This window comes from Phoca vitulina, unplaced genomic scaffold, assembly GCF_004348235.1.
Source record: "Phoca vitulina isolate PV1807 unplaced genomic scaffold, GSC_HSeal_1.0 scaffold12, whole genome shotgun sequence".
Lineage (NCBI taxonomy): Eukaryota > Metazoa > Chordata > Mammalia > Carnivora > Phocidae > Phoca > Phoca vitulina.
The window spans coordinates 12,749,005-12,772,512 of record NW_022589715.1 but is presented as its reverse complement, the minus strand read 5'-3'; the positions used below and the strand labels follow the sequence as shown (position 1 = coordinate 12,772,512).

Sequence of the window (23,508 nt, the reverse complement as noted above, 5' to 3'; positions counted from 1 at the left end):
CCCCCCTCACCTCCCTCCATCAACCCTCACTCTGTTCTCTGTCATTTAGAGTCACTTATGGGTGCCTGGGTGGCTCAGTTGGTTAAGCAACTGCCTTCGGCTCAGGTCATGATCCTGGATCCTGGAGTCAAAGTCACTTATGGCTTGTTTCCCTCTTTCCTTTTTTTTCTTTTCCCCCTTCCCAAATGTTCATCTGTTTTCTTTCTTAAAGTCCACATATGAGTGAGATCAGATGGTATTTGTCTTTTTCTGACTTATTTCACTAGGCACAATACACTCTAGCTCCATCATGTTGTTGCAAATGGCAAGGTTTCATTCTTTTTGGTGGCTGAGTAATATTCCATTATGTATATATACCACATCTTCTTTATCCATTCAACAGTCACACTTGGGCTCTCTCCATAGTTTGGCTATTGTTGATAATGCTGCTATACACATCAGGGTGCACATACCCCTTTGAATCTGTATTTTTGTATCCTTTGGGTAAATACCTAGTAGTGCAATTGCTGGGTTGTAGGGTAGTTCTATTTTTAACTTCTTAAGAAACCTCCAAATGGTTCTCCATAGTGGCTGTACCAGTTTGCATTCCCACCAGCAGTGTAAGAGGGTCCCTGTTTCTCCGCATCCTCGCCAACATCTTTTGTTTCTTGTGTCGTTAATATTAGCCATTTTGACAGGTGTGAGGTGGTATCTGGTTAGGGAAAGCTTTTAGACCACAAGGTAGACTTGTTCTTTCTTCACTCTTGATGTTCAGAATTTACTTTTGGTATCATTTCCTTTCTATCTCAAGAATTTACAACAGTTCTTTTAGAGCAGGTCTTCTGGCAACAAATTCAGCTTTCTTTCGTCTGAGAATGTTTTTATTTCATCTTCGTTTGTACAGGATATTTTTACTTGACATAAAATTCTGGGATGATCATTCTTTTAGTACATGAAAAATGTTGAGTGACTTCTTTCTAGTCACCATGGTTTCTGTGGAGAATTCTGTAAGCAATGCATCACTTTTCTCTAGCCACTTTCAAGATTTTTTTCTTTGTCTTTAGTTTTCAGCCATTTGATTGTAAGGTGTCTGGGTGTGGATTTCTTTGAGTTTATCCTTTTACGAGTTTGCTGAGCTTCTTGAATCTGTAGATTTACATCTTTTGCTAAGTTCAGGAAGTATTCATTTTTTCTCCATTACTCTCTCTTCTTCTGGTACTCGGATGACATACATATTAGATGTCTTGTTGTCCCACAGGTCTCTGAGGCTCTGTTTATTTTTTCCAGTCTTTTTTATTGTTTAGATTAGATAATTTCTATTGATATTCACTGACTTTTTGTGTTGTTACCTCCATTCTGATATTGAGTCCATTCAATGAGTTTTTTATTTTGATTACTGTGTCTTCTGTTTCTTTGATAGGACTTTGTGTTTTGTTCGAAAGTGTTTGCTCTTCCTTTATAAAGCAGTTTTATAACTTTAAAGTGTTTGATGACTTCAATATCTTTGTCATTTTGGCATTGATGTCTGTTGAACCATCTATTCCCATGTGAGTTTAGATTTTCTTGGTTCTTTGTATGCCAGATGATTTTGGATTGTATCCTGGACATTTTTAATACAGTTGACCCTGGAACAACACCCTGCACAGTTGAAAATCTACATACAACTTTTGACTCCCCCAAAACTTAACTACTGATAACTTACTGTTGGGTGGAAGCCTTACTGATAACATGAACAGTTGATAAACACATATTTTGTATATGTGTTATATACTATATTCTTATAATAAATTAAGCTAGAGAAAAGAAAATGTTACTAAAATCACAAGGAAGAGAAAATACATATACAGTACTGTGGTGTATTTATCAGAAAAAAAAATCATGTATAAGTGGATCTGTGCAGTTCAAACCCAGATTGTTCAAGGGTCAACTGTATTATGTTACGAGACTCTGGGTCTTGTTTAAATTCTATGGAGAATGTTGATATTTCTGTTTTAGCAGTCAACCTGGTTGAGTTCAGGCTACAAGTTCTGATCAGTCTTCTCTGAGTTGTGGTTTCAATGTCAGAGCTATTCAGATATGTCTTATTTGTCTGCCAACCAGTGGCCATTCTGGGACCTGGAATCTAGTTCTGTCCCCTAGTTCAGTTTTTAAAGTCTGGTATGTTGCTTAGGGTCGGCCCATGCATGTGCAACTGGAGAATGAGCCTAGGAGTTCATAAACAACTTTAACTTTAAGGGGTCACTTTTCTGAATTCTTCCCTCTCTATGATCTCACTGGGACTATATGGTTCTCTGGGCCCACATTTTTGGTCATTTGGCCAGAAAACTGGGGCTTTGTTTTACCCTACCCTTCTGTACACGTACTATGACTATGCCTGTATCTGGGGCTAGGTGGTGGAAGGACAGAAAGCAAAGATGCAATAGAGGTTTTTGCCCCTTCTTGGGACCACAGCTCCTCTGATTGGAGAGAAAGGACCCCCTCTGCCAGAGTTTTAGGTTGCCTGCTGTAGTAGGCAAAATTCTAAAAATACCCTCCGAAGATTCTTGATCCCTGGTTATTCAAACATTTATCTAGGTACTGCTTTGAAGGGATTTCACAGGTATAATTAAGGTTACTAAGCAGTCGACCTTAAAATGGGGAGATTATCTAGGTGAGCCTGGTACATTTTACAGGAGCCCGTAAAAGCAGTGGAGGTTGGTAGAAAGAGAAAAAGCAGATTCAGAGTGTGAGGGATGTCACCTCTGTTGGTGGCTTTTGAACATAGAGGGGACCATGAGCCAGGGAATGTGAGTGGCTTCTAGAAGCTGAGAACAACCCCTACAGCCAATTAGGAAACAAGGACCGTGGTCTGAAAGCTGCATGGAACTTGGGCGCCTGGGTGGCTCAGTTGGTTAGGCGACTGCCTTCGGCTCAGGTCATGATCCTGGAGTCCCTGGATCGAGTCCCGCATCGGGCTCCCTGCTCGGCAGGGAGTCTGCTTCTCCCTCTGACCCTCCCCCCTCTCATGTGCTCTCTCTCATTCTCTCTCTCTCAAATAAATAAATAAAATCTTAAAAAAAAAAAAAAAAACTGCCTGGAACTTTATTCTGCAACCTGAACGAGCCTGGAAGCAGATTCATCTTGTATTCTCCCAGATAAGAGCCTAGTTCACTGACACCTTGATTTCAGCTTTGTGGGACCTGGAGCAGAGAAACGGTGTGAGCCTATTGGACTTCTGATCTGTCAAGCTGTGAGATAATAAAATTGTGTTGATTTAAGTTGCAATAGAAAACTAATGTACCGTCAGACTGCCTTGAACTAGAGGTGCAAGAAAATGGAGGGAAAATACATGTGATTTCTCTTCCTCTCTGGGTGATAGGAGAAACCCATTCCTGTTTTTCATGCTGGAACTAGAGGGCTTCCCCTGGAACACTGTGTCCACATTCTGGATGCCTAGTTCTGTGTTTTGGCTGTATCGCATCCAGGCTGAGAGGTATTGGAGGGAGAAAAGTAGTAAACTCACCACTAGTTCTGTGACCCTCTTCCCAGTCCACTTACTACTGTCGATGGTCCCCGACTTAGGATGATTTGACTTACAATTTTTTTTTACTTTATGATGGTGTGAAAGCGATATGCTTCCGGTAGAAACTATACTTGGACTTTCGAATTTTTACCTTTTCCAGGGCTGGCAGCACTATGCAGTATGTTACTCTTGTGAATGCTGGGCAGCAGCACTGAGCTGCAGCTCCCCGTCAGCTACACGATCACGAGGGTGAACGACCAGTACACTTAGAAGCGTTTTAATACTCTTATCACCATTCTGGTTTTCACTTTCATTACTGTATTGAGTAAATTACATGAGATAGTCAATACTTTGTTATAAAATGGGCTTTGTGTTGATGATTTTACCCAACTATAGGCTAATGTAAGCATCTGAGCATGTGTAAGATAGGCTAGGCTAAGCTATGATGTTTGGTAGGTTAGGTATACTAAATTCATTTTCAGTTTATGTTATTTTCAGTTTATGTTATGTTTATCAGGATTTAACCCATCATAAGTGGAGGAAGATCTAGAATCACTTTTTAGTGTCCTCAAATGGCTGCTGCCTTCACTGCTGATTTTATAACTGCATTCAGTGGGATAGACAGGGTGGAATGTGCTTACATGTAAATCTTACCCAGAACTGGAACTCTTAACGTGTGTTTTAAGAAAATCTTTCAGTTTATCATAAAAGGAATATTTGCTCTTTTGTGGAGAGTGGTAATCTCCAGTGATAATCTCTGCTAATACTTTATATTCTTTTGGATTTTTTTCCTAAGCATTTGCAAGTATTCCTTTTTTAAAAAACAAAAATGGGGTCATAATTTTGTAAAACTTGCTTTTTTCACTTAAGGTGTCATGGCCATTTTTTCATATTAGTAGATATATAGTAATGAACCTCACTTTTTCATTATGAATAGTAATATTAGAATATTAGCAACTACCATTTCATTTAACCAATAAAGGAGTGTATTAATTTGCTAGGGCTCCTATAACAAAATGCCACAGACTGGGTGGCTTAAACAGACCTTTATTTTTCCACAGCTCTGGAGACTAGAAGTTCAAGATAAGTGCTGGCAGGGTTGGTTTCTGCTGAGGCCTGTCTTCTTGGCTGGTAGATAGCCACCTTCTCCTGGGATCTTCACATGGGGTCTTCATCTGTTTGAGGTGCCAAGAAAAAATACCATAGACTAGGTTGTTTAAACAATAGAAACTTATTTTTCTTACAGTTCTGGAGATTGGGAAGTCCAAGATCAAGGTGCTGGCCAACTCATTTCCTATTGAGGGCAGACAACCTCCTTCCTGGCTTATAGATGACTGCCTTCTCACTGTATCCTCACAGGGTGGAGAGACAGAGAACACGCTGGTGTTTTTCCCTTGTCTTATAAGAGCACCAGTGGTATTGGATTAGGGCCCCACCTTTATGACTTCATTTAACCTTTATCTCCTCCTCGCAGACCTTCTCCAAATATAGCCACATTGGTGGTTAGGGCTTCAGTGTAGGAATTTGGGAGGGGGGGGGTGGACACATACAGACATTCAGTCCCTAACACAGGGGTCTTTCCTCTGTACTTACCTGTGTCCTAATTTCCTCTTTTTATAAGGATACCAGTCCTATTGGATTAGGGCCTACCATAATGATGGGTTTTCTCTCTTTTCCAATTAGACAATGCTGCATTGAATATGTTTTTCTAGGTAGCACTGTACACCTGAAAATATTGCTGTATTGTGTAGAAATAAATTTATTTGAAATGATTAAATGTATTTTCCCAAAATACCCTCTGAAAATGTACTCATTTACTCTTCTAGCAATAATCAATCAACGAGAGTGACAAGTTTTAGAACGGAGCAGTGGAAAAACGACTTCTTTCATAGGCTGCAGATGATTTGAATTGGGTCCTTACTGTGGATATTTGAGCAAAATGAAGGGCACTCTTTCTGTTAGGTGGGGTGAAAATCCTATAAAGTGATCTATCCTAGTCAATTCCTGATCCGTTTTCTTTTTTTTTTTCAGAATTTTGATTCTGACATTAGCAGTGTGGGAATAGACGGCTGCTGGCAGGCAGACAGTCAGAGGCTCCTCAATGAGGTGATGGTGGAGCACTTCTTTCGACAAGGAATGCTGGATGTAGCTGAAGAGCTCTGCCAGGTAACAGCGTGCCGGTGTGTGAGGACATGCAACAGAAAACGAGGGGGCTCCTTGGGGTCTTTGAATCTTCTGCTGGCCGTAGAGAGATTTTTAATATCAGGGCTGACCTCATTGTACTAGGAGGTCTTTTTTTTTTTTTTTTTGGTGAAAACTACAATTCTAGAACTTCTTATTTGAATTGTTTTTTCCTTATCCCTGCCACATCACATTGGTCCCAGGTCATCAACCAAGGGGTCAAAAGTGATACTACTTTCTCCATTTCCTCTTTTAATAGGGAAGGTAGGATAGCAGAGAAGAATCTGGCCCAACTTGTAGCATTTTGTTTATCAGATGAGTTTTAAGCTAAAATTTACTTCAGGTGAGCAGCTTTTGTCTTTTTTGCTAGTAGACATAAGGTTGGGGATCTCAGAATAGTCCACCAGTATCACCTAGTCATGATGGTGCCAACTGTCATGTGTTGAGTCCACAAGCCAACCCCTGCCTTTATTCCTCACTGCAATCCTGTGAGATAGAAATTGCTAGAAATTGCTTCCATTCTATAGATAAGGAAGGTGAGGTCTGGAGAAGTGGTTTGCCCAAGGCCATACAAGTTCCTTCGTGAAGGAACTAGGATTCAGTCCCAAATTGACGTCTTCAAACTGTATTCTAAGCCACCATGTGCTATTGTGTTTTCTGTTTAGAAAAATGAAGGACTATAAAGATTAAATAGTTTAAAGCCAGTCTGTAAACCAGACCTCTAATCTAAGCCTTTTCTATTTTATTTTATTTTTTATTTTTTAAAAGATTTTATTTTTAAGTAATCTCTACACCCCATGTGGGTCTTGAACTCACAACCCCAAGATCAAGAGTTGCATGCTCTACCGACTGAGCCAGCCAGGCACCCCTTCTATTTTAAACAATTCAGAAAAACAGTAACTCGGGTCTTTCTCTATTCCTTATGGGAATTTTGTGTGTGTCTGTATAAATTTCCTAAAGGGAGTTATGTTGGGTTAGGATTAAGCTTATTTATAAGTAACAAAGACCCAAAATACCAGTGCTTTAAAAAAAAAAAAAAATGAAGTTTATGTCTCTTGCACAGAAATAGGAGGTGGTAAGCCATCCACAGCAGATATAGTAGCTATGCTCCATGAGGCTTTTAGGGACCTAGCTTCCTTGTAGCTCTGCTGTTTCTAAGGTGTCCCTGTCCTTATAGTCCAGGATAGCAGTCAGAACTCTAGCTACACCTTTTGGTATTCCAGAAAGGGGCAAAGAGTGTATGTTTCTGTTTCGCTGGCCAGAATTTACAACTCACAAAGTCATATCCAGCTTTATTCCATACAGTTATGTACTCGGCTCTGTATGGAATACAAAGGGATTCTACTACTATTAGAAAGAATGATAGTAGGGCTCAGTCATCAGTCTGCACCATAGAAATACATGTTAGAAATTATTTTTAATGGATTGACCCATACTTTATAATTTAGAATATGTTTTTACCATATCTCTTTACCTTATTACTGCTAACAAAAGTTCATTCTATTTTTGTCAGGAATCCGGTCTTTCTGTAGACCCAAGTCAGAAAGAACCATTTGTGGAGTTAAATCGAATATTAGAAGCATTAAAAGTCAGAGTTCTGAGACCTGCTCTGGAGTAAGTTTCTGTGTTTGTTTTCTTTCGAATACTTGGGGAGAACTCTCTATAAGGAAACCTAATTAGAAAACACATTTGAGATTTTGATATATACACACACATATACATCTGTACCTCTCACCTGGGGTAGACTTCAGAGAAAGCAAGGAAGAATTATTTTCTTCCTTTTAACCTAAGTAAGAACGGGGGATGTACAAAGAGGATAAAATGGTTTGAGCGTTCTTTGCTTATCAGTTGATCTGAATTCTCAAGAGAGAAAAAGGGTTTCCTATATCCAGGCTATTCCACTACTTTAGACTAGCATTATAACTGAAGTACTATTGTTCAGGTGGTCTGAGTTTGATACTTGAACTTCCATACTGTGCGGGGTTCTCTGCTAGCATTCTAAAAAAACAACTTAGTTGGTTATTGGAACTAAATGGTAGGCATGAAGACCACAAATATTGTTACGAAGGAGTTCTGTGCTAATTACCACCATAAAATGTATTGATTCACTGTGAACTTATCATTGATATAAATTATCTTGAATTACTGAGTAAGCTGTGATAAATAATACCCTAGAGCAGGAAGCAAAGTTTTTTGTAAAGGGTCAGAGTAAATATTTTAGGTTTTGCTAGCCATATAAGGTCTCTGTCGAATATTCTTCTTCGATTTATTTTATAGCCCTTTAAAAATGTAAAAAAAAAGAGACAAACAAAAAAACCATCTTGGCCATCTGGTGTACAATATGGGCAGCAAGCCATATTTGGACCTTGGCCATAATTTGCCGACCCCTGTCCTAGAATTTTTTAATGTGAGGATTACCAGGTTTTATAAAAAGAAAGAAAAGGTCATAAAGTAAAGGGAAGAAACTGGATGATAGAAACAGTGATACTGGTGTGAGGTTCTAGCCATAGAATTCTGGTACTTTAAAATTGGAAGTATTTGAGATCATTGTTTTCAGGAAAAAAAAAAATAGTTGGGAAGATTCTTGTTGATTTTTATAAAATGCACCAATTTTTTCTTCCATTAACCAATTTAATTCTTCATAGCTTAGTTTTTTTTCTGATCATTTATCAGTTTTTTAAAAATTTTCAAAGTTCTGAAACTAGCTCAGATGAACATGGAGAGATAGATTCCTGTGTAAGTTTATAAATGATAAATTCCTGTATAAATTATAAATATGAGGCAGGTAGGTACTGTATCTTTAAAAGACATCAAATAGTACCATTGTGTATGGCGCACATTACCTTTACAGTTTATTTATTTATTTTTTATTTTTAGCAAATGTTAGATTTTCACACATTGGGAGATTAAATTCTGCCAAGTACCACTAATAACTCTTTTTTTTCTTTTTTTAAAGATTTTATTTATTTGAGAGAGAGAGAGAATGAGAGACAGAGAGCATGAGAGGGAGGAGGGTCAGAGGGAGAAGCAGACTCCCTGCCAAGCAGGGAGCCCGATGCGGGACTCGATCCCGGGACTCCAGGATCATGACCTGAGCCGAAGGCAGTCGCCTAACCAACTGAGCCACCCAGGCGCCCACCACTAATAACTCTTAAACAGAATATAGCAACCACTCTTCTATCTACTTTCATATTTCACCTATATGATTAAACATCTACAGAGAAGAGTGAGGGAGCCTAAATAGAGAAATGTATGGGTTTCCCAGTTGTTTTATAGTGATTTGGAAATAATATTTGAGCTGTTCAAGGAAATAGTCATTTATCCACTAATTTCTCAGGCTTCTCATCCAGCTTGTGTTGAGTGCCTACTGTGTGCCAGAGACTGTGCTGAGCATTTAGACCACCTCAGCTCTCCAAGTACTGAAGGCTCTTTCTTCTGGAATGAAGAAAATTTATAACACCCTTTTCACTTTGTGCTTTTTCTGTAAGATCTGTTTCTTACTGATAACTATATCATATATATCAATTTTTCTATAAATGTTTTCTGTTACTTGGAGTCTCAAGCAGTGCCTCTCAGGCAAAGGGAGGGCTCATTCTGTCCACTTGGTGTAGTAACAGTGGGAATTACTACAAAGTAAAAAATTTTTCAAAATTTCACTCTTCTGGGAATATTGGCATATTAAATAGTATCAGCATAGGGGAATATAGCAGCAATTATAGTTAACTCTTCTTGAGTGCTTATTATATACCTAGCATTGTTTTCAGCATTTTACATGTATTCACTTATTAAATCCTCATTATAACCCTATGAAATAAGTACTCATTTTATAGAGGAGGGATCAAGGCCTGGAAGTGCTTTGTGGAAGAAAAGGATATGGAGTCAAAAGGTCACATGAAAACGCTTCACATGATGTCCCCCGAATACTCTTCTCCAAGAGACCGTAGCACATTCCAGGGGCCATCAGTAAAGAAACTCATTTAACTTTGTCGAACTCTTGTTTCCCATACATATTTGACCAAAGAATCCTTGTTCTTGTCCCCATCCCCCCAAAACACTAAAACCCACAAAACTGGAGTTCTGCAGAACCGAAGTTTTGAAATGATAGCTTAATAGAAATGTCTGTTACAGCAACTCAAACTTTTCCAGTTCTTACCTATTCCTGGTAGATACAAAGCAGGTATTTCCTCAGCATCCTTAATGTGCAAGGTACAGAGAATTCACTTCATTCAGCTTGTAGCAAAAGTTGAAAAATATGGGACATCAGTTTGGAGAAATCTGGTTTGGATACAAGGCAGAGAGTATCTTTCAGTCGTGTGGCACCTTCTATTTGCACCTGCTGGGAGGCTATGTCTTGGAACCCCCATGAGGGGCTGCATCAATTCCTCCAGGCAGCCTGAACAGTTGAGGAGGCAGAGGCCAACCACAAAAATTAGTATGGATAGAGACCATGGAAGGAACTTTGGAGAGCATTAACTATCATTTACAAGTAGTAGACAGTGGAAAGAAGGCAGAAAAGAATGGTGCTAAGGCAGAGAGAAGTGGGAACAGCTAATTATATACACAGCTCTAGTTAGGACACAGCCTACTCTTTTGTTCCTGCCCTTTATATTTCTGAGTTTGTGTACAGATTTTTCTTCTCATCCAGATTGCTTTATCTATTTTTTAAGTTCTTTTTGGCACCTAGCATGGTACTTCCTTAGATAGCTTATTGCATACTTCAATAAATGATGGAATAATTTGAAGGAGAACTTTGAACAGACATGACCCCCTCCTTCATGTGGTAGATAGAAGTAAAGCCAAAAGTAACTAGTTCAACGAGAGATTAATAGGAACTTAATACAGAGAGATGGAGAAGTACTAGAAGAGTAGGAACTGTCCTTGCAGGTATGTGCCCATTACTGACATTTTGAAAGTGCTGTCTTCAGGAGAAGCCAGTTGGTTGCCTTCCGAAAGGTGTTTCAAAGAGCAGTGTTACCTTGGTGGACTTCCCACAGCCTAGGATCTGACTTAGAACTTTGCAGACTTGGAAACCTGGTTTTTCAACACTGAGAAGCAGGCCCAGAGGCCTCCTAGCACTCCTTTAGAAGAATTTGCAGTTCTGTTTGGAAAGCCTCAGTAGAATGCTATGAGGGAACAGAAAATGACTGAATGGTTATGAGAAAGAGAGAGAGTGAAGTTAAAAGAATTTTTCACAGAAGAAAGAGAAAGATTTTGTTAGTTTAGACCACAGAAGGATTTTAGATTAGACAGGCCATGAACAGTATCAGACAGGCTGTTGAAAAATGAGAGGACACCCCCTCTCCAAGCCTAGTGATTAGGTGGGGCTAGAAATAAAAACCACAGAGGGGTGTGGGATGAGCTTGCCATTGTGGTCTCTTTGTGGTGTGAACAGTGGCTCTAAGGAGAAGAAAATGCTTGCCAGACTTAGAGAAATTGTAGTATCAGTGAAGAAAACAGTTTATACATGGAGAAAGGTTTTAGAAAATGAAAATGAAGGGAGCAAGCTGTAGTACCTGATCAGAGAGCCTTGACTACCACTGGAAATGGGGGTGACAATGATTAAGCAGTTTCTGGTGTCTGTTTTGTTTTTAGTTTTGGCTTCCTATAGGTGGGCAGTCTTGCTGACCCAGGCATTTTTTTTTTAATAGCCACATAGAGCCACAGAAGAAAGAAGGCTCTGATAGATATACCATTGGAGAAAAGGAATCAAAGTTTGAACAAGTTGGATTTTTTTTTTCCAGAGTTTGAGTTTTTGTTTTTATTTTTGTTCGTTTTGTTCAGGGTGGTTCTTAATTCTGAAAAGGCAGAAGAGGTAAGTGAAGGCATGCATTTTTAACTCACTGTGCCCATGCACTAAGTGTGGTGGTGAAGGAGCTACTCTATTAAAAAGAAGCTAATTGAAAATGGAAAGAGGTACCCGGTGGAAAGGATACAGAAGATAGTTCAGTGGACTATAAAGGCCAAAAGGGAAGAAATACTTAGGGTGGTAACATCATTTTCTGTTATCTGTTTTATGTTTGTTGCTAGCAAAAGTTTATATGCAGTTCCAACACAACAGGTATTCTTCAGGAGGAAGAGTACAATATATCCTCACTTGAGGATATTGGAAACGAGTGGGTGAACCATGACTATAGAGGAATTGGGAATCTTCTTAAAAAGAAGGGCAAAATTGAAACAAACTGTCCCTAAGATTAAGTGTTTGAAAGAATAAGGAGCTGAACTAGGCCAGGAATGGGAACCAAGAGGAAAAACTCTGGAGTTTATGTTTGTAAAATGCTGATCTCTTATTTAGATTGATTTAGGTTGTAAAATCTTTTGGGGTTTGTTGTAGGAAATTAGCAGTAAATAAAGCATGTCATATTTAAGTACTTTTTTTTTTTTAAGATTTACTTATTTTATTTTAGAGAGAGCGTGAGTAGGGGGAGAGGGAGAGAGAATCCCAAGCAGACTCTGCACCCAGCGCAGAGCCTGACGTGGGGCTTGATCCCACGGCCCTGAGATCGTGACCTGAGCCGATACGAAGAGTCAGATACTTAACTGACTGAGCCACCTAGGTGCCCCATATTTAAGTACTTTTTTTAAAAAAATCACTAATCTGTAGAACTGTGCTGTCCAGTATGGTGGCCACTTTCCACATGTAGCTGTTGGGCACTCTTACCAGACACTGCATTACTCAGAGGCTCAAGTTAGAAATGTGTGTGTTGTTTTCTTAAGTAGATCCAGATGTGTAATACTGTAGTTTGTGGTGTTTTTAAAATAGCATGTAAGAAGGACAAAGATTCACACCAGTTCTGAGGTGAGTAAAATGTTTGTAGTCCCAGTGATGGACTCAATCCATGGATTATCTGAGAAACTGCCATTTGAAAATATCTCAGAAATGAAATATTAGCCATGGTCTCTAAAGCAAAGTTATAGGATTCTAACCCTTTTGGGTGAACTTTGATTTTTGTCATTTTTGCCATTCTCTGAATTTTTTAAGCACTTGACTTGGTCACCAGTAACATTCAGCCAAGTCCACACCTGTGGAGTAAAGAAATGTCATTAATATCCCGGAATTTCAGCTTTTACCCCCCAAGAATGTGCCCGTAAAGGAGACCAGAAAAGAATATATTTGTAAGCCTTTAAAAATGCAGTGAAAGGTGTAGTGGAGTGTCTGCTGTGGGAATTGGCAAGAGGTATTTTTATTTCATTATTACCAGAAATAGGCACCAACCCAGATCGGCAAAATTATGAGCGGAGAGGGGTAAATAGATGGGGCTGTCAGCTAGGTTCCTGCAGGACAACAGCTAACTGTGGAGGTGGGATCTTGTTTTAATTATTTTTGGAATAACGTGGAAATTCTAAATATGGAGCTAACAATGTGCCAAGTCTTTTCAGAGGCCTGGCAGTTAGGATAATTAATGCTTAATGCTTTGTGGGATAATTGTGTGGATGTGGGTTGCTTCTAACTTAGTCACCTAAGTCAGTAGTATTGTTTTGAGGTCTTTTTATGGAAGAGGCACAAAAGATCTCTTTATTAGAGAATATAGTGGCAGTGAACAGAGATAATTGTGACATCAGTGACCTTACTTACTACTGGTGGCTTTGTTGGGGGGCGGGGTTCCTCCATCCTATGGTGTTCCTTTAAACAAGGAATAGTTCTAAAGCTGATGGTGCTCTCATGGCCCACATTGGAGATTTGGGAGCAGAATTTAAAAAAAAAACAAAACGGGAGCGCCTGGGTGGCTCAGTCGTTGAGCGTCTGCCTTCGGCTCAGGTCATGAGCCCAGGGTCTTGGGATCGAGCCCCACGTCGGGCTCCTCGCTCAGCGGGAGGCCTGCTTCTCCCTCTCCCACTGCCCCTGCTTGTGTTCCCTCTCTCGCTGTCTCGCTCTCTGTCAAATAAGTAAATAAAAAATCTTAAAAAAAAAAAAAAAAAGGTGAAATTATAATTTAATTGAATGTTTAGCTAGCTTGTTGGTTGTAGTATCATGCTAGTTGTTTTCTTTTAAAAATTAAAATTGAAAGTTTTCTGCTGGAAATGCCATTATCCAGAATACAGCACTCCTTAAGATTTTCACTAGTTGTTTTTTTTTTTAAGATTTATTTATTTATTTATTTGACAGAGACACAGCGAGAGAGGGAACACAAGTAGGGGGAGTGGGAGAGGGAGAAGCAGGCTTCCCGATGCAGGGCTCGATCCCAGGACCCTGGGATCACGACCCGAGCCAAAGGGAGATGCCCAGCGACTAAGCCACCCAGGCGCCCCTTTCACTAGTTTTTTATGTGTCTTGATCATGTGTCTTCTGTTGCATTATAGACAGTGGGTTGTTTTTTTGGGGGCCAATTATATTTCATGCTTTTGTAGTTTCCTGTGCTTTGTAGTATTTGGATTTGGTTATTACCAGGTTAATTAAGGCTATGACTGCCTCCTACCCTTTATTCCTGCTCAGCGAATCAAATACCCAAATATTCAGTGTGACAAATTTTGGGATACCTGGGTTGCTCCATCAGTTAAGCGTCTGTGTTCAGCTCAGGTCATGATCCCAGTATCCTGGGATCTAGCCCCCGCATTGGGTTCCCTGCTCAGCGGAGAGTCTGCTTCTCCCACTCCATCTGCCTGCCGCCCCCCTTGCTTGTGTGTGCGCGTGCGCTCTCTCTCTCTCTCTCTGTCAAATAAATAAATAAAACTTGACAAGTTTTTTGAAGAGGATATCATCGTATATCGCATATCATCGTATTCCCACACTGTTGGTGCTGTAAAAATCAAAACAGCACTGAATACTACATGGGAGTGCCCAAATAACTCTTGTCTTTTAAGTATAATTTTCTTATTAAAAATGATGACTTTGAAGAACTGTTAGAGTTCATTCATTCAGTAAATACAAATTAAGAAGCTTATTATTGAGTATCTGTCTGTGCCTGTCTCTGTGCTCAGTGCTTTAATTAGCCCCTCATTTGCTGCCCCCAACCCTTTGAGGTACCACTGTGTTACAGTAAGGAAACAGATTTTAGAGAATTGAGTAACAGATTGCCCAAATTCATACTGCAGAGCTAAGATTGAAGTCCATGAGTAGTTGGCTCTACTAATCTGTACTCTTTATCAGTAGTCCCCCTTCAAAGTAAGGGGTTGTGCCGAGATGAGCAAGACAGAGTTCCTGCCATATAAAAGACTGGAAACTGCCCTACCAAACAGATTGTGAGATGAGCCATGTGAGAAGTTCAGATAAAGGACATCTAGAGTTCTGTGGATGGAGAGATTGTTTAGGAAAGCTGTAGAAAATGTGGTAATTGAGCCTGGGCCTTGAGATTTTCAACTCTGTTCTCAGCTGCTCACTTTCTGATTGTACTTTTGCAAAAATTAACCAGCACCTACATTGGGAGGTAGGATCATGGCTTCTAATGTCATAAAGCAAACAGGTCTTCTATCTAGACTAACTTTAATTCACCTGGACACGTCACTCGACGGTTAATTCACCTGGACACGTCACTCGACGGTAATGAAAGTTGCTAGATCAAGTTACCTGAATATGTTTGTGTGTTTTTCTTGGCTGCACCTCTGTCTCTATTCTATTCTCAGCATGGCTATTTTCCTCCTTTGATTCTTCACACCACATGACAAACGCCTCTAGTTCATCCTGTTGGCCAACCATTGCTTTCTTCCTCGACACCCACCCCTATGTTGCATAACTTCCCCTCCTGGCATAAACCTCTTGGTTTTCCATCCGAGCTCTCTTCCTCTCAGAAGAGAAAAGCGGAGGGACAGGGATCTTGGTTAGAAAAAGAAAACTAGTTTTCTTTCTGATTCTTTTAAGAGTTGTGCCATAGACACATGGACTTGCTCAGTTCCTCAGACGTTGCATCTGTCTCCGTTGTGCTGCTCTGGGCCTTCCTGGTATCTACAGAATAACCTCCCTGTGAGATGCTCTTTCTCCCCTCGCTGCCTTCTCTATTGAGCCTATGGGCTGTCTTCTCTGTACAATTTCAGTATGCCTGGATTTCAGTTACCACATTTGAGGTTCCCCCCAACAACAAGGTTCAGATTTCAGTTACCACAGTATATTAACTGTAAGTAATTGCATAAACTACAAAGGGTCCTACCAGCTCTTCGGTCCACAAATCACTACATAAATAACAGATGTGCATCATGATCACAGCCAACCACATCACTTTTTTCCAGGTCTGTCAGTGGTTGGTCACTGAGCATCTGTTACCCTCAGACAGCAAGCATGTAGTTGTCTTGCCTGCTCATCTCCTAGAGGTGAACCCGCAGCATATTACAGAAATGGATAGTTATTTCTGATTATTTTGTAGCCTTGTTTATAGCTAAATTTGAAGGTGGGTAAAAATAAGTGGTTAATTAGGAACTATGTTGTCTAAGTAAATACCTCTCCAAGTTAAATGGGTTACATATATTTAGAGTTTGCAGAGCTTAAATTCATAATTCATGGCTTGAATTACTTTTAGGAAATGCAATTTGCAATTAGTCTGTAAGTTCTGATAAAAAAAGGAAGTTAAGAAATTTTGTTTACTTTTGCATTTGCTTAAAGAGTTATTACCTTCTTAACTATAAAAGTAATATATGTTCATTATAGAACATTTAGAAAACATTGGACAGCATAGAGTGTGTGTTAAATCACTGTCCTCTGGACTGCCTACTACTTGTGGTTAGCTAGTTAGCTACTACTCCGTGGTGTGTCCTCCCGTTGTTTCTAGCCTCCTGGTGCTGCTCTGATAGCTGGTGCCCTGTTCTGGGTTGTCCCAGCCCGTGCCAGAGCAGTTGGTAAATAATGTGTGCAATCCAACTTCTTTGGGGTCATAGTTAATTTTCCTACATATCACAACTTTCCCCCCCTGTAATATTATATCCTGAACATCTGGGAAGATGAAATAGATTTTCTTCCTTTGTGAATTGCCTACTTAAGGACTTTGCCCTTTCTCTGCTGGCTTTCATTGTTTATTAAAATTTGTAGTTACTCTCTGTTAGGTCTCTTCTTTGACTACAAACTTTTACACATGTACCTCATATCAGAAACTGAAAAAAGAAAAAGCTTGCTGCCTCTCCTTACTTGTTAGTAGGAAAACATACTCATGCTCTTAATGAGTGTGAGGGAGTAGGATAAACTTTGGTAAGTAACCTGATTTAAATGTACTCCTTGGTCCAAGTGTCTTTCGATAGATGAATGGATGAAGAAGATGTGGTATAGATTCATAATGGAATATTATTCAGCCATAAAAAAAGAATGAATGAAATCTTGCCATTTGCAATGACATGGATGGAGCTAGAGGGCATAATGCTAAGTGAAGTCAGTCAGTCAGAGAAAGACAAATACCATGTGTTTCCACTCATGTGGAATTTAAGAAAACAGGCAAAGGAAAAGAGAGAGAGAAACCAAAAAACAGGGATGTCTGGGTGGCTCAGTCCTTAAGCGTCTACCTTCAGCTCAGGTCATGATCCCAGGGTCCTGGAATCGAGCCCCACGTCGGGCTCTCTGCTCAGCGGGAAGCCTGCTTCTCCCTCTCCCACTCCCCCCCTGCTTGTGTTCCCTCTCTCGCTGTCTCTCTCTGTCAAAATAAATAAATAAAATCTTTAATAAAAACATAAAATTAAAAAAAACAAACCAATAAACAGACTCTTAACTAAAGAGAACAAACTGATGGTCACCAGAGGGGAGGTGGGTGAAATAGGTGATGGGGATTGAGGAATACACTTGTCGTGATGAGCACCAGGTGATGTATGGGATTGTTGAATCATATTGTACACATGAAACTCCTATAACACTGTGTATTAACTGTACTGGAATTAAATTAAAAAAAATAAATGTACTCTTTGGAACTGGAAATCAAGAAGGTGCCTGACAAACTTAGAGATTGCCAAAAGCACAATACTTTTGGTACTGATGGTTGGGCATTCATGAAAGATTGCTGCCAAAAATACCTTGTTTGTGTCAGCGGGATTTATCCCAGACTTGGTGTTGCAGCTTGACTGCATTTGTGTTAGTGCCAGGCAACGATTCAAGGCTTATTTACATTTAAGTAAATATTTCCAAAGTTCAGGTGATTAATATTTTTAACAATCATTTATTTTTAGGTCAGAGAAGCTTCATGATTGGACTCTAAGATGTGGATGCAGCCACAGGTTGATTAGAATATTCATGTGCGTGTGCAACCCTTAGGGTAGGATCCTGTAAAAGTACAGTTCTGTGAGGTCTAATCCCAGTCAGCTGATCCATTATGAATAACCTGAGACGTGTTACTTTTGTAGTTTGTAGAGCTACTCCAAGTTTATATTCATACCCAGTTCAGGTTCCAATGGTCCTTGGTGAAATGGGTTAGGAGGGGACTATTAAAGGAGAATATGATAGTAACAGCTTCTGCATCTTAATATGTGTACAGAAATAAAGTAATGCTTCCTTACCACTTGATTGCAAAGTTGATTTTAACAGCTGGCCTGGTGTATGTTCTGCTCTAGCACCCACCTGAAGTGGTAGCCCCGGCTCAAGACGGGTTATCCTGACAGTACTGTGGAGGCCTGAGTCCCTGTACTGTGGATCACTCAGAAATGAACATTGTTCTTCCTCTCATTAGCACCGTTTGTACGAATCATTTTGGCACATATATATGTAGTTTTATCTGCCTGATTGGACTGAAAGCACCTTGAGGCAAATACCGGTGTTTGCTGTTTTTAATCTCAAAGTGTGTAGCACAAAATGTTGCACCCAACAAAAGTCTAAAAATAGATGGTTCCCATTCAGAATCTTGTGATTCATTTATAAATATGCCAGTTTAACAGGGAAAGAGTAGTGGATATGGGCAATTGAGTAGTGAATCTGCTTCAAGTGTGGGCTTGTATAGTTCCAAAAATATCATGTGACTCATCAGAGTCAATTTTGTCTTGGTGTAAAACCTTACTAAATATGTAACTGTCATCTGACTTAATATTTTTTTCTTACTTTCACTGGCTGAAGTGCCTCTCTGGGTATAGTTCTGTTTATTTTCTGTACAAGTCTCTGGGTCAGGGGGTTGATGTTACCACTGATTTCCACAAGATGGCAGAACAAACCCTTTTATTGTATTGCTAGGTTTCAGACTTTTTGACACTCGTCTATGCTCTTAATTGCATTGAAATCTTTTCCGCTTTTTCTTTAGATGGGCAGTATCAAACCGAGAAATGCTCATAGCTCAAAACAGCTCCTTGGAATTTAAACTACACAGACTGTATTTTATTAGCTTATTAATGGGTGGAACTACGAATCAGCGAGAGGCATTACAATATGCTAAAAATTTTCAGCCATTTGCCCTAAATCATCAGAAAGGTGAGTCTGGAGTCAAATGTTTTTGATACTTGTTTTTCTGTTTGTTTGGGCGTGGAGCCCAACATGGGGCTTGAACTCACGACCCTGAGATCAAGACCTGAGCTGAAATCCAGAGTCAGACACTTAACCAGCTGAGCCACCCAGGCGCCCTGAATGTTTTTGATATTTGAAACAGACCTAAAGCCACCACTGGGATTTGAGTTTATCTTAAGGAGATGTGATACATATTTGCTAATGAACTGAAAGAATTGTAGATGATAATCACTTAGGAAAAAGGTTTGCCTGGACCTAGAACAAAAGTAAAACATTGAAGCCTCTAGGATGAAAGAGACATTGCATTTTTGGGATTCCATATGTAAGAGATATGAGAAAGAGCAAGGCCACCCCCCATGCTGCTGATACTGCCCCCACACAGTGTCTGAGGGCGCACCAGGGTGACAGTGACACTGAGCGCCAATGTGGGGGTACCAGTGTTCTGGCCCGTTCTGCGGCCAGAGATCTGTGATGGCCTCATTTATGATGTCATCTTTACTGCTCTAGACAGTGGTAGTTATACTATGCTATATATAAGAATAAAGTAACTTAAGGTTCATATTTAATGTTTTCCTTTTCTTCCCCTTTCTCTCTATGCCATTTCTCTAATTTAGGTTGAAAGGAGAAACCAAGCTTAAGGACGAGAATTTTAAGAGACATTGTTAATAATTTAGGCTATGTCAGTTGGGGGAATTTTTGCGTTTCTCAGGCCTTATTTTGGGTGTGATCATTCACACTTACAAATTGCTGCTGTTTTTGCGTAGACATTCAGGTTTTGATGGGAAGCCTTGTGTACCTGAGACAAGGGATTGAGAACTCGCCGTATGTTCACCTACTTGATGCAAACCAGTGGGCTGACATTTGTGACATCTTTACAAGGGATGCCTGTGCCCTCCTGGGGCTCTCGGTGGAGTCCCCCCTCAGCGTCAGGTATGCAGACGGGTTGGGCTCTTGAAATATGTGCTGCTTTGTTTTGGTTTTTCTTAATTTCTTGTCTAGTTCTCGGTGTCAAACCTGAAGAGAACATTTGTCTTTCTGAGGGACGGTACAGGTGGTATTTCAAGAGATCGTCACAGTCGGCAGTGAGACGGTTTTAGAACAGCGTGACCCGTGAACCTCTGGGTGTCCCTGAGAACCTTTTCCTCTGTGTTGATATTTGCACAGATGGTGCAGAAATAAGAGTGGATTAAACTGCTCGAGCCTTAGCACAGGTCAGTGCAGTGGTCCCAGACTCCGAAAGGACTCGCTGTGTTCCTCACACGCTGTACTCCACCACACACTTGCAGTTTAAGACACACTAGCTTTACTTCAGACTGTTCTTTAAAAATTATTAGTTTTATTACATCCTGACCTTTAAACACACATCTTTTTAATATTCTTTGTGACAAAGTGGGAAGTTCTCATAAAGCACTTCAGCGTCAAGCCATATCATGCTTGCCTCAAAAAACACCTGTATGTTGTTTGAGTTTTATGAGCCAATAAACTAGTTTTTTTTTTTTCCATGAAACAGTTCTTACTTGAATGAATCACTAAAAGATACACTACAGTTAATTATACTTAGGTTTTTGGCAGATGTTTTTTCACATGTATGAAGTGAGTCTGTCATGTCAAGGAAAGCAACTATCTTTTTGTATCTTTTAAATTCATAAGTTTAAGCTAAAATAGAAATTTTGGGAAACTTGTACCTGCCACCGTGGGCTTGACAGCTTCCCAGTACTTTTCTGATGAGATTGGTGATATTAATGAATTTGAGTTCTTTGATATTGTATAATGAAATGTGTTAACACTTAGAAGATCTTAATTCACTGTGATCTTACAAAATCATACGTGAGTAAAAGATTCACAGTATGAGACAGACAGTTGGATTTTAATGTAGCAGGGTACAAAAAGATTCAATGATAAGGATTCAGATTTCACTTTGCAGCTAACCTTAAGAAACTATCCCTTGGGGCACCTGGGTGGCTCAGATGGTTAAGCATCTGCCTTCGGCTCGGGTCATGATCCCAGGGTTCTGGGATTGAGCCCCACGTCTGGCTTCTGGCTCAGCGGGGAGCCTGCTTCTCCCTCTGCCTCTCCCCCTGCTCGTGCTCTCTCTCTCTCTCTATCTCTGTCTCGAATGAATAAATAAAATCTTAAAAAAAAAGAAACTATCCCTTGTTGAGTTTTGGTGTGGCATTAAAGGGGAATATCACAATTATCTGAAAAGGCAGTTAAATTACCACATATCTGTTTAAAGCTAGATTTTTTTCCCCCCATTTACTTCAATTAAAAGAACAGATTGCAGAAGAAGATATAAGAATCCATCTGTCTTCTATCAAGCTAGGCATTAAAGAGATTTGTTAAAAATGTAAAGCAGTGCCAGTCTTCTCACAAATTTATTTTTGGTTTGGAAAATATAGAGGTTTTTTTTGGGTAAGAATGTTACTTATAACATGTAATATATTTATTATTTTAAATGAATTGATATTTTAAAAAAATTTCTCAGTTTTAATTTCTAGTATAATAATGATAGGTATAACCCACACAACAAATGTCTTTTGAGATTCTTAATATCTAAGCATGTAAGTGGGTTCTGAAGCCAAGAAGTTTATGAACCTGTTTTAAGAAAATGACCTTTAGCTCTCTCCTCTTTAATTCCTCAAGTGTTTTGAATCCCTGCTATGTACCAGGCATTGTGTGGGCTACAAAAATGAATAAGGTACCGTCTGCGTTCCATAGGGTGCTCCACCTGAGCGTAGGAGACACTGGTCCAGTTAACTCTAAGGCATAACCAGGCTGCAGGTCAGGTTCTCTGGGGGAACAGATTGTGAAATGGTGGAGATCGACATGCAGGAAGTTCGTTAGGATCAGCCCTGGTGGAGAAATGAAAGCAGCAGGATTAGGCAGAGGGTAAGTTGGACTGCAGTGTCTTATCAAAGACCTCAGCCCCTCCCCGAGGAGCTCTGGAGCTCTGATGGGACTGGAATCGTCCCAAATTGGGGCAACAGAGCTGGGCTTCTGTGTCCTCACACAGAGCAGTCATCACATGTGACCCTGGTCAGGTGACTTGCTTCAAGTGAGGACAGTCCTGAAGAGGGACTCAGCTGAGCGTTGACTGTCAGCACTTCCAGATCTGAGAAATGAGCACTTCTGCCCTGGGCGGGGCTGTCCTGGTCTGTATGCAGATTGTTTCAGAGTGTCATTCATGACTGATCAGCAGAGCCCGTTGAATCTGGTGGTTTTGTAAAATGTAAAGCTTTTTTGGGGTGCTAATTCAGCAAAGCAGAGGGCTCTGTGCCCTGTCCAGTGGCTAGGGCCCTCGGCACCTGGAGTCTGGAGGAACTGACGTTTCCCAGGAGCAGGCTGTCTGCCACCTGGCCCGGCACTGACGTTTCCTCTTCTGCTCCCCCAGTTTCTCAGCAGGCTGTGTGGCGCTGCCGGCTTTAATCAACATCAAAGCCGTGATTGAACAGAGACAGTGCACCGGGGTTTGGAACCAGAAAGACGAATTACCCGTGAGTTCCACTTTCTGTTGGTTGTTTGTTTGTTCCTGCCTTTAGAAGGACATGGATGGTAAGGGTTTAAAATGCCTGTTTTGCCTTTTAACCTTTTGCCTTTTAACCAGAGAACATTATTATAGCCGTTCAGCCAGGATTCTTTTATGTTATGTGTAGACATGATTAAACAATAGAAATGGGAAGCTAGTACATTTTGGAAGCACTGGAGTTTTTTTTGTTTTTGTTTTTATTTTGACTTAGAAAAATAATAAAATTTTGACTTAGAGCAGCAGTGCGAACTCAGGAAGGAAGACGTCACAGGTGTGTGGGGGGTATACACTTAGCATGCACTGTGTTCTGCAGGGTAGTTGACAAACCACTTACACCATGATTCTTTGAAAATATAAAAGCAGTGAGTCAGTTGGTTAAATTTAGTTTTGTCTTAAGCATTGATATTTATGAGATTATGGATTTGTACTTACTAAAATAGCACATAGCTTTTAAAATAAAGGTGGTCCCTGGGACACCTGCAGTCATCAGTGGCCTTCCAGTGCTGTGTCCACTGCTGTCATGGAACAGACCATGATTTTAAACATCAGCTCCAGTCACTTGCCAGCTCCACTGCTTCTCTAAGCAGTAGTTGGTCCAACTCTAAAATGGGGACCATCCTTCTCTTTATGGGACTTTTAAAGGCTAGAGATAACATTGGTATGCTCAGAATAACATGGGACGCATAGTAGGTACTCCAGTTTTGCTGCCCTAGTAGTCATGACATGGAGTGACAAAGGTCATTGTATGTGAGTTCCCACCGGACCTCTCACTAGTGCCAGACCAGGCACTAAAACTCTGACTAGAATTGGCATTCCTGTCGTGGTTCCTGTCGAGATCCTAAAAGGCTAAATATGCATTTGGAGTTTCGCTTCTTTTTTGCCACACCTGTGCACAGGTTTATCTGCAGTTACCTTCCAGCTGGTGACTGTCAGTTGGTTGCCCCAGCTTCTCCTCGGAGATCTGTTTTGGTTAAAGACACAGGTGCATTGGCA

General features: G+C 40.2%; 1 protein-coding gene across 1 annotated transcript in view; it reads left to right on the top strand.

Moving 5' to 3' along the window:
- RMND5A (required for meiotic nuclear division 5 homolog A) overlaps positions 1 to 23,508 on the top strand; it is a 58,778-nt gene that overhangs the window by 31,449 nt on the left and 3,821 nt on the right. The window contains exons 3-7 of the mRNA XM_032410507.1: positions 5,513 to 5,647; positions 7,176 to 7,276; positions 18,790 to 18,956; positions 19,754 to 19,919; positions 22,381 to 22,483. Coding sequence (XP_032266398.1) covers positions 5,513 to 5,647; positions 7,176 to 7,276; positions 18,790 to 18,956; positions 19,754 to 19,919; positions 22,381 to 22,483 — 672 coding nt within the window. The remainder of the gene's footprint in view (positions 1 to 5,512; positions 5,648 to 7,175; positions 7,277 to 18,789; positions 18,957 to 19,753; positions 19,920 to 22,380; positions 22,484 to 23,508) is intronic.